This window comes from Rana temporaria, chromosome 4 (genome assembly GCF_905171775.1).
Source record: "Rana temporaria chromosome 4, aRanTem1.1, whole genome shotgun sequence".
NCBI lineage: Eukaryota > Metazoa > Chordata > Amphibia > Anura > Ranidae > Rana > Rana temporaria.
In genome coordinates, this window is record NC_053492.1 from 458,740,409 (window position 1) to 458,752,439 (window position 12,031).

At 46.1% G+C, this 12,031-nt stretch overlaps 1 protein-coding gene across 2 annotated transcripts in view; it reads right to left on the reverse strand.

Moving 5' to 3' along the window:
- The window catches only part of ASB3 (ankyrin repeat and SOCS box containing 3), a 221,867-nt gene that overhangs the window by 181,914 nt on the left and 27,922 nt on the right, over positions 1-12,031 (reverse strand). For both annotated transcript variants that reach the window (XM_040351630.1, XM_040351629.1), the window contains exon 3: positions 11,464-11,622. In XM_040351630.1, coding sequence (XP_040207564.1) covers positions 11,464-11,622 — 159 coding nt within the window. The remainder of the gene's footprint in view (positions 1-11,463; positions 11,623-12,031) is intronic.

Genomic DNA, 12,031 nt, shown 5'->3' on the forward strand with positions numbered 1-12,031 from the left:
GAATTTTCCGTCGGAATTACGTTCAAGCTGTCTTGCATACACACTGTCAGACCAAATTCCGACCGTCCAAAACGCGTTGACGTAAAACACTACGACGAGCCGAGAAAAATGAAGTTCAATGCTTCGACTTGATTCTGAGCATGCATTTTTTTCTCCGTCGGAGTTCCACACAGACGATCAGAATTTCTATTAGAATTTTTTTCCATCGGGAAAAAATAAAACATGTTCTATTTCTAAACTCCGACAAAAAAAAGACTGATGGGGCCCACACACGGTCGGAATATCCGATGAAAAAATTCCGTCTGACTTATTTCATCGGAAATCCCGATCGTGAGTACAAGGCATAACAGTTTACAATGGAAGTTTTGTGCAGGAGGAGAGAAGTCCTGCAGGAGTTGATGCAGAGGAGGAGCGATAGTCTGCATGGGTTATGCAGGGAAAGTGACTGTAAATGTTAGGATTCATCAGTTCTTCAAGGCTCAAATATAGTCTTTCAATTACTTTAATATGATGGCAAAGCAACATGTTCTATGGGCATCCCATAACCCCTTTCCCCAACCAAGTTATATCCCCCAATAAACAAAACAACGCAAATGACTGTTCATTGTCTCCGAGGTGATAGATGAAGGTCTGGCAGCAGGTTGATATGGCGGATGTTAGTAACTAGTAGCAACCATCCGCTACAGGTATAAATATATGGAAACACTACATGATTTGCCAAGACAATAATGCTCCGATTCACACAGTTGTCAAATTGTGGTTTAGCCACTTAAGGACCCCTTCACGCTGATATACGTCAGCAGAATGGCACGACTGGGCACATCATCATATAGGTACGTTGTCCTTTAAGCCCAGCCGTTGGGCCGTGGGCGCGCGCCCGTGGTGCGTGCCCGTGACCCGGTCCGAAGCTCCGTGACTGTGGGACTCGCGGACACGATCGCCGCTGAAGTCCCGCGATCGCTCCCCGGAGCTTAAGAACGGGGAGAGCCGTGTGCAAACACGGCTTCCCCGTTCTTCACTGTGGCTCCGTCATCGATCGTGTCATCCGTTTTATAGGGGAACACAATCGATGACGTCACACCTACAGCCACACCCCCTACAGTTGTAAACACACTTCAGCGAACACATAACCCCAAAAGCGCCCCCTGTGGTTCACTCCCAAACTGCAACTGTCATTTTCACAATAAAGAATGCAATTTAAATGCATTTTTTGCTGTGAAAATGCCAATGGTCCCAAAAATGTGTCAAAATTGTCCGAAGTGTCCGTCATAATGTCGCAGTCACGAAAAAAACAAAATGCTGATCGCCGCCATTAGTAGTAAAAAAAAAATAATAATAATAAAAAAGCAATTAAACTATCCCCTATTTTGTAAACACTATAAATTTTGCGCAAACCAACCGATAAACGCTTATTGTGATTTTTTTACCAAAAATAGGTTGAAGAATACGTATCGGCCTAAACTGAGGATTTTTTTTTTTTTATATATATTTTTGGGGGATATTTTAGCAAAAAGTTAAAAATATTGAATTTTTTTTCAAAATTGTCGCTCTAGTTTTGTTTATAGCGCAAAAAATAAAAACAGCAGTGGTGATCAAATACCACCAAAAGAAAGCTCTATTTGTGGGGAAAAGAGGACGCCAATTTTGTTTGGGAGCCACATCGCACGACCGCGCAATTGTCAGTTAAAGCGACGCAGTGCCGAATCGCAAAAAGGGGCAAGGTCCTTTAGCTGCATTTTGGTCCGGGTCTTAAGTGGTTAACGAGCATGCAGATGAAGTCTCCCACCTTCCCTGAGAGCGGCAGTCGCTAGACCTCAATATCATATAGCCACGATGGTCGATTTTGGAGAACAAGGTCGGGGCTTATATTCCGCCTCTGGCATCTCTGTGAGAACTGGAATGGTTTTGCATGAAGAGTGGTATCAGATTCTGGGTGGGTAAAGTAGTTATTCCTGCGCTACAGTGGAAACTATGTGTGCAGAGGGTAAAGGTGTGGCAACTACCGTATGGGCCAAGCACTACCCACAGTGAGACATGGAAAAAATCAAGAGATGGTGTTGCGCTCCAATAGCACAGAATGGTGTAATTGGTAAAATGTATAAATAACCAAAATAGTACAATTGATAAATAAATATGCAAATAGACTGATGAAAGATAAAAATCGCTATAAATGCTAAGATAAGGTGCATCCAAAGGTGTACTGAATGAATGTGCAAACAGTGCAGATAAGGTGACTCAGGTGCAGAAGTGGGTGCCGTGAGGTGTGTTTGGGGGGGGGGGGCAACAGAGGGTAAAATAGTGGGGGCACTAGGCAGGAGTGAAGGGCCAGAAGCACCAGTATGGGACCCGCAAAGAGGAGGATTGGGGCTGCTCTGTTCAAAATCACTACACAGATCAGGTAAGTATAACATATTTGTTGTTTTTAATTAAAAAAAGACGTTAGTATCACTTTAAGGTAAAAAAAAAAAACTTTTGTCTTTAGAACAACTTTTACATCTCACCAAAAATGAAATTTCCGTTGCAGATTATGCCTAAGGGCCCTTTCACACTGAAAAGTTTTTCAGGTGGTATAGCGCTAAAAATAGCGCCTAACTACCGCCTGAAAAACTCATGCCTCAGCATTCTCAATGTGAAAGCCCGAGGGCTTTCACACTGAGGCGATGCGCTGGCAGAAGAGGAAAAAATCTCCTGCAAGCAGCATCTTAGGAGCGGTGAGAGGAGCATTATGTATACCGCTCCTTCCCATTTAAAACAATGGGAAACCGCGGTAATACCGCCCGCAATGCGCCTCTGCAGAGGCGCATTGCGGGCGGTATTAACCCTTTTTCGGCCGATAGCGGGGGTTAATACCGCACCGCTAGCGGCCGAATCCCATGGCAATTCCGACAGTATACCGCCACGGCACCTCCGCTGCCCCGTGCGAAAGGGGCCCAAGTCTAGTAACAACTTGAGGTCCCCACTGCGGCTTGTGCATCTAAAGTCCATCTAACTGGCTCCCAGAGTTGCAGAATTAGAAATCCCAAGCAAACCGGAACATCGTAGAGACGACAGCATCCTTAGTCCCTCCCAGCCACATACCCCAAAGTGTTTCACCCTGTCCACGGGATTTATTCTTGGAGACCATCAAGACTAAGCCCTGGGGATGGCGAAATGCGCTGGTGTGTGTCCTGTAAGGGATTGTTTTGTGTGCAGCTTACATGCTCTATTTTCATTCTGAGATTATGCCTAAAACCGCATTTGTTTTTAGTACAGAGTTCTTCACCCAAGCAGGAAATTACATTTTTTGGGGGTGTTCTGCGCATCAACTGTCTACAGGTAGCCATATTGCATTTTACATGGAATTACAATGGCTGCAGTTTGAAAAAGAAAGGACATTTTTAATAACATTAAAATGGATGTAAACCCTCCATACACCCAGTGAAGCGAACAGCCTCAGATGATACACTGAGATGAACCAAATCTCCCTACATAGGTTTTACATTTATAGCTGCTGTCTTCACATTTATATACGGTTTAGAAAGTTCAGATCTTTTTAGGAAATCTTCTCTTCCTGGTTAACACAGAGTGTGATGTCTGGGCATACAGCCAAGATAGCTAACATTGCTGATTGGAGGAAAAGCACACACCCCCTCTCATCATAGGCTCTCAGGAGGTATTTTGTAATAGGGCCAGCTCCCTGCTAATCTATTTTAGCAACCTCCCCCAACAGAAATGTCAGGCTGCTTTTATCTGATGTGTCCGAGAATTTGTTAGGAGTTATCGGGCAGATAACAGAGGAACAGGTCAGGAGAGAGCTACAGGACTTGGCTCTTTGAAGAGAGATAACAAAATACTGCAGATAGATGTGCCCAGCTCAAATTTCATGAATCGGGTTTACAACCCCTTTAACCACTTAACCCCCGGACCATATTGCTGGTCAAAGACCAGAGCACTTTTTGCGATTCGGCACTGCGTCGCTTTAACTGACAATTGCGCGGTCGTGCGACGTGGCTCCCTAACAAAATTGGCGTCCTTTTTTTCCCCACAAATAGAGCTTTGATTTGGTGGTATTTGATCATCTCTGCGTTTTTTTTTTTTTTGCGCTATAAACAAAAATAGAGCGACAATTTTGAAAAAAAATTAAATTTTTTTCTTTTTGCTATAATAAATATCCCCCAAAAATATGTAAAAAAACTTTTTTTTTCCTCAGTTTAGGCCGATACGTATTTTTCGTAAAAAAAAAAAAAAAAATTGCAATAAGTGTTTATTGATTGGTTTGCGCAAAAGTTATAGCGTTTACAAAATAGGGGGTATTTTTAAGGCATTTTTATTAATATTTTTTTTTTACTAGTAATGGCGGCGATCAGTGATTTTTTTTCGGTACTGCGACATTATGGCGGACACTTCGGACACTTTTGACACATTTTTGGGACCATTGGCATTTTTATAGCGATCAGTGCTATAAAAATGCATTGAATGAATGAATGAATGAATGAAAAATTTATAAAGCGCGGCACATGCGAACTGAATCGCCTCTGGGCGCTTGTTGTTCGTGTCTCATGCCATCAAAAGAGCAGAGTTTTGATCTGTCTTCTGAAAGTCAGGTGGTTTTCCTCCAACCGAATGCTGGTTGGTAAAGCGTTCCATAGTCTAGGACCCTGAAAAGCAAACCTTCTTTCTCCTTTGGACTTGTATTTGGTTTTTGGTACCTTGACCAGATTTTGGTCGGTGGATCGCAGAACGCGATTCGAATTGTGAGGTTCTATCTTGTCGCAAAGATATTGCGGAGCCTTCCCATGGATGCACTTATGTGTCAGGCAGAGTGCTTTAAATGCAATTCTGTCCTTTACTGGCAGCCAGTGAAGGGTTCTCAGCGAAGGTGAGATTGATTCCCATTTTTTTTTCCCAGTCACCAGTCTGGCGGCCGTATTCTGAACGACTTGCAGACGGGAGATTTGGTACTTTGGGAGTCCGAGGTACAGGGCGTTCGCATAGTCCAATCTGGAGTTCACAATTGTTCCCACCACGACTGCTACGTCTTCTTTGGGGATAAATGGAATAAGTCTGCGTAGTAGGCGCATAGTTGGATTACTAAAAAGTCTGCGTAGTTGGATTACTAAAAAAATGCCACTGGAAGGGAAGGGGTTAACACTAGGGGGCGGGGAAGGGGTTAAGTACCGTATTTATCTGGGTATTGCGCGCTCCGGCGTATAGCGCGCACCCCTAAAGTGGACCCGCATTCCTGTGGAAAAAAGATTTTTTTGTACTTACAGTTTTGGTGTCTTGCGCGGCGTCCATCGGCGGCCTCGTCGGGTCCGGCGGCCGTCTGCGGCTTCGGGTGTCCTCTTTGTCGGGTCCGGCGTCCTTCTGCCGTGTCCTCCCCGCTTTCCCGCGCCGAGTTTGAATACTGCGCCGGCATATACCGAGCGCAGTACATTCGTGTATAGTCGGGCAGGCTCGGCTACTCTCGACTGACGTCCTGTACGTCCAGGACGTGAGCGCGAGAGGAGCCAAGCCTGCCCGACTATACACGAATGTACTGCGCTCGGTATATGCCGGCGCAGTACGATAAATACGGTATGTCCCTGGGTGTGTTCTAACTGTAGGGGGGCTGGACTGACTTGGGGAAGTGACCGATCTTCTGTTCATACATTGTATGAACAGAAGATCAGCATTTCTCTCCCTGACAGGACCGGGAGCTGTGTGTTTACACACATGGCTACCGGTTCTCGCTCTGTAACGAGCGATCGCGTGTGCTCGGCGGCGATCGCGCCCGCCGGACACGCGCACGGGAGTCCGGCGGCACACACGCGCCCCTAGTGGCCTGCGTGAGAGCCGACGTATAGCTACGTGCTCTCGCGCAGGGGAGCCGACCTGCCGCGGTAAAACGACGGCGGCTGGTCGGCAACCAGTTAAGTTACAATATGGCTGTGTAGCAATGGTATTTACTATATTCATTTTCTTTATTTGCTATATATTTTTTCCCCCCCACAAAAGTGGACTTACCCTTTAATGACCCCGCAGAGTACATTAGTATCCGCAGCTTTTTATAACCGCCGGGCGTTTGTGTTATTGGTACAAATTGTGCAGTAATAGAAAGACAGAATCGAGTCCATTACAAACATTAGAACCTGTTCAGCAAATCTATAGCTGGAACTTCAGCGACAGAAAGAGAACAGAACACAGTGAAACCGCCGCCATCAATAATGTAGATCTGTGATTCTTGAACCGGCAAAACTCCATAAACTCAGTAGAAAGGTTGCGTTTGTCAGGAAGGCCGGCGCTGTTTACCAGATCATTGATTCAAAAATTGTAACATAAATTCCATGGCTAGGGCTGCAATTTGGGACGGGGATTGCAGATGCCATACGTCTCGGTCATTTGGGGTGTAAGCTGAATATTGAGGCTATCCTTAAACTTAAAGGGGTTGTAGAGGGAAAAAAAATGTTTTCATAATAAGCAGCATCCTTTACCTGCAGACATTCCTCTTTTCATTTCCTCATTGTTCGTTTTTGCTCAGAAGTTGCTCTATTTCTTCTCAGTTCTGTTCACTTCCTGCTTGTCTGATTTTACTGACCACCGTGACGGGAGGCTTTACTGCGGTGGTCAGTAACGTGCTCACCCCCTCCTGGGAACTACATCTGTGCGGCAGGACGCTCTCTACATGTTGGAGACTTCAAGGAGGTGTGAATTACTGGGCGTGCCGCAATGCATACTGGGAAATGTAGTTCTTACATGAACCAGGAAGTGAATGAGAGAACAGAAACTAGAACGCTGGAGGTGATATAGATGAAGGAATTTAATAGGTATTTACTCGTTTTTTAACAGAATCATTACACTATTCTGTCTGTCTACCTTGCAGACATTAATTTTAGGCAAAAAAAAAAATTTCCTTTACAACTCCTTTAAGTGCCACATTGGAGATGAGTATATTTTAAATGTGGAAGGAGGGGGAGGGGCTGGGGGGACTCCTGAAGCTTAGCAAAAGCAACAAAACAAAAGAGAAAATTCTTCCTACTGATTTATATGCTCTCAGCGGTTAACCCTTATGCCGCGTACACAAGGTCGGAATTTCCGACAACAAATGTTCGAAGTGAGCTTGTTGTCGGAAAACCCGACCGTGTGTAGGCTCCATCGGACATTTGCTGTCGGAATTTCCGACAACAAAAATTTGAGAGCTGGTTCTCAGATTTTACAACAAAAAAAGTTGTTGTCGGAAATTCCGACCGTGTGTATTCAGGTGCCCGACACCTTTTCAGGCGCCGGGCACCTGAATTACAGCGCTGGGGTATTTTTTGGAAGCACCTGAATAGAGCCATAGGCTCTAATAGGCGTCCAAAAAGGTGAACAGCGGGCGCCATTGTGGGCGCTCGCTGTTCACTCAGCGTTGTGTTAGGAAAGTGAACATTAATTTGCTTTCCTAACACTGAACTGCCTCTCAGCCAATCAGGTGCTCGGGTCTGTTACCTGTCACCTAATAGGCCGAAGAGACAGGCACTGTGATTGGACGCCTGCATCCAATCATGGTAGAGGACAGGAAGAGAGATGACATCGAGGAGTGTCGGAGGACACCGCCGTGACCCGCTGCCCCAACCGAGACAGGCAAGTTCCGGGCGGGCGATGCACACTGGCAGCATTTGGTGCGGGCACAGTAGTGGCGATTGATGGGCCCATTAGTGGCAATTGATGGGGCACAGTAGCGGCAATTGATGGGGCACAGTAGCGGCAATTGATGGGGCACAGTAGCGGCAATTGATGGGGCACAGTAGCGGCAATTGATGGGGCACAGTAGCGGCAATTGATGGGGCACAGTAGCGGCAATTGATGGGGCACAGTAGCGGCAATTGATGGGCACAGTAGCGGCAATTGATGGGCACAGTAGCGGCAATTGATGGGCACAGTAGCGGCAATTGATGGGCCCACTGGCGGCATTTGATGGGGCACAGTAGCGGCAATGGATGGGCACAGTGGCTGCGCTTGATGGCACAGTGGTGGTAATTGATGGGCACAGTAGCTGCAATTGATGGGCACAGTAGCGGCAATTGATGGGCACACTGGCAGAAATTGATCCGCAGTGTCAGTAATTGATGGGCACACTGGCAGCAATTGATGGGCACAGTAGCGGCAATTGATGGGCCCACTGGCGGCATTTGATGGGGCACAGTAGCGGCAATGGATGGGCACAGTGGCTGCGCTTGATGGCACAGTGGTGGTAATTGATGGGCACAGTAGCTGCAATTGATGGGCACAGTAGCGGCAATTGATGGGCACACTGGCAGAAATTGATCCGCAGTGTCAGTAATTGATGGGCACACTGGCAGCAATTGATGGGCACAGTAGCGGCAATTGATGGGCCCACTGGCAGCATTTGATGGGGCACAGTAGCGGCAATGGATGGGCACAGTGGCTGCGCTTGATGGCACAGTGGTGGTAATTGATGGGCACAGCAGCTGCAATTGATGGGCACAGTAGCTAGGTTGGATGGGCACAGTAGCTAGGTTGGATGGGTTTTTTTTTTGCCCCCCAAAAATTACCACTGGCTTCAGGTAATGTCAGTGCCTAGTAAGCATTTTATATCCAGCTGGTATACTGCTAATGTTGTGTTTTGAGATCTCCATGAATAATGCGTAGGTCAGAGGTCAGACCTGGATGGGTTTGGAGGGGGATGTACACAAATTACCGGCATCTAAATAAGACCTCAGTGGGAAAAAAACACAGCTAAAGAGCATTCAAAGACATTGACAAGCACAGCAAAAAGCATTTGAGGTCTGCGGTGAGATAACCGATTGTAAATATGACCACAAAAAAGGATCATCCTGACCTCTGGATAAGTACTGGGGTTAAAGGGCAGAGGTCAGCCATTTGTTAAATGGATGAGTGAACAACACGGGATAAGCCGGCTCTTGTCCCACTTTGTAGCAATGAGTACACTGAGTATAACGAATATCATTTCCCCCGACACAGGTATGAAATACAGACAACCCATTTTATTATGGTACCAACCAGATCACCAGCGTCTCAGTTTCATGAGGATCCTGGCAAATCGGATGACCCATTAGGGGAGATTTTTATTAAAACTGGAGCACTACATGGTAGTCAATCAATTTACGCAATAGTGTCAAGTTAGTGTCCGATTTGTCTGCTGCAAGATCGCAGTCCCGCTTTAAGTCGCTGATCGCCACCATTTCTAGTAAAAAATAAATAAAAAATCCATAAATTTATCCCACAGTTTGTAAACGCAATGGCCCAGATTCAGATAGGAGATACGACGGCGTATCTCCTGATACGCCGTCGTATCTCTAAGGCCGGCCGGTCGTATCTATGCGACTGATTCATAGAATCAGTTACGCATAGATATGCCTAAGATCCAACAGGTGTAAGTGACTTACACCGTCGGATCTTAGGCTGCAATGCCAAGCCGGCCGCTAGGTGGCGCTTCCGTGTCTTTTACGCGTTGAATATGCTAATGAGCATTTACGCCGATTCAGAAACAAACGCCCGCCCGACGCATTTTTTTTTACGTCGCTTGCGTTCAGCTTTTTCCGGCATATAGTTACCCCTGCTATGTGAGGCGTATCCTATGTTAAGTATGGCCGTCGTTCCCGCGCCGAATTTTGAATTTTTACGTTGTTTGTGTAAGTCGTTCGCGGATACGGATGGACGTAATTTACGCTCACGCCGAAACCAATGACGTCCTAGCGACGTCATTGGGAGCAATGCACGCCGGAAAAATTTGGACGGCGCATGCGCAGTTAAATCGGCGCGGGGACGCGCCTGATTTAAATACTACACTCCCCCTAGCCGCGGAATTTGAATTCCGCTAGGGGATTTACGATATGCCGCCGCAAGTTTTGAGGTAAGTGCTTTCTGAATACAGCACTTGCCTCAAAAAATTGCGGCGGCGTAACGTAAATCAGAAAGGTTACGCGGATCTAAAGATCCGCTAACCTATGTGAATCTACCCCTATAACTTTTGCAGAAACCAATCAATATACGCGTATTGAGATTTTTTTCACCAAAAATATGTAGCAAAATACATATTGGCGAAATTGATGAAGAAATATGATTTTACATTTTTTTTTATTGGATGTGTTTTATAGCAGAAAACAAAAATATATTTATTTATTTTTTCAAAATTGTTGGACTTTTTTGTTTATAGCGCAAACAATGAAAAAATAAAATCGCAGAGGTGATTTAATACTACCAAAAGAAAGCCATATTTGTGGGGAAAAAAAGGACATAACGTATTTATCGCGGTATAACGCGCTCCCGCGTATACCGCGCATCCCTAAAGTGGCCCCCAATCCTGTGGAAAAAAAGTTTTTTTTGTACTTACAGTTTTGGTGTCTTGCGCGGCGTCCATCGGCGGCCTTGTCGGGTCTGGCGTTCGTCTGCGGCTTCGGGTGTCCTCTTCGGCGGGTCCGGCGTCCTTCTGCGGCTTCGGGTGCCCTTCTGCGGCTTCGGGTGCCCTTCTGCGGCGTCCTCGTCGCTCGTTTCCCGCGCCGAGTTTGAATACTGCGCCGACATATACAGAGCGCAGTACTCGTGTATTGTCGGCAATGCTCGGCTACCCGCGCTGACGTCCTGTACGTCCAGGACGTGAGCGCGGAAGGAGCCGAGACTGCCCGACTATACCCAAGTGTACTGCGCTCGGTATATGTCGGCGCAGTATTCAAAACTCGGCGCGGGAAAGTGGGTATCGGCGTATACCGCGTACACACGATTTTGCCCTGATTTTCAGGGCAAAAAAGTGCGCGGTAGACGCCGATAAATACGGTACATTTTATTTGTGTACAGCGTTACACGACAGCGCAATTGTCAGTTAAAAAAAAAAACGCAGTGCCGTATCGCAAAAAAATGGCTTAAGAGGTTAATACATCAAAAGTCACTTGCAAAGTCGTATCACAGTGTGGACTGGGGCTTAAAGTGGATGTAAACCCGATTTTTTTTTGTTTGCTGTCACAATGTACAGTATAAGATTTCCTATCATCTGTGCCCAGTCTTGCCACACAGAGTTAATCCAGCTCTGAGCAATCCTCTTTTATTGTCCGTTCTTCCCCCTTGCTGTGAATGACAGGTTATTTAAATATCACTAGCCTGAGACAGGCATTATTTCTTAATTCCCACCCCCACTCCTTTTCTGAAGTCATGTGGTTACTTTTCTGGATTTTTACTGGATGTTGGTGATCATAGCAGAATTTTGTGTAAGGAATACACAGGAGAAAATGCATGTTAACAAGGGGAGTATAGAGGTGGGTGGGGAGTCTACTGACATCACGACTCCACCCACCCTGCTCCAGACAACAGATCCATCCACAGAATCTGCAGTTTTTCAGTTCTTATAACAGACAGAGGGGAAACATTTGACAGGTGAGGACACATGCAGGAGGCATCTATATCCTTATAGATCAGCACTATGGCAGTAGTTTAGAAAGGATGAGAGTGGCTTTACATCCACTTTAAGTTTTAGTGTTATTTACTTACCTAAGAAAAGTGGCGTTGTTTCGTCATTGGTCAGATCGCTGGGATCAGCGCCAGCTCGAAGAAGAAGTTTAGCGCACTGTACGCTCCCACACTTGGCTGCAAGATGCAGTGCGGTTTCACCTTCAAATGTTTTTGATTTGACATATGACTTGGATGAAGCTATGGGAAGGAAGAATGTGTATTATGAGTGGTGGTGCAAATGCAAAGACACAACAGTCACAACACGCAATTCCCCAAATTGCTGCAATTGGGGGGTGGATTAGAGTGATATTTATCCTTAACCGCTTGCCGACCATATTACCTAGATATATGGCAGCAAGGCGGCTCAGCTGCGCCAGATCACGTACCTAGTACTTGATCTGACACTTCCGGGTAGGGGGCGCACGCGCTGCCGGCGACCCAGCTGTGCTGTGATTGAACAAAGCAGATGTCGATCACTGGGTGCAGGCCAATGGATTACTGCCAGCACCTGGCGATCATCATGGATTTACACAGGACAGAGCCCTGCATATGTAAACAAGGCAGAGCCCTGAGTGTGTAAACCACACAGCAGGGAATATAATCCATT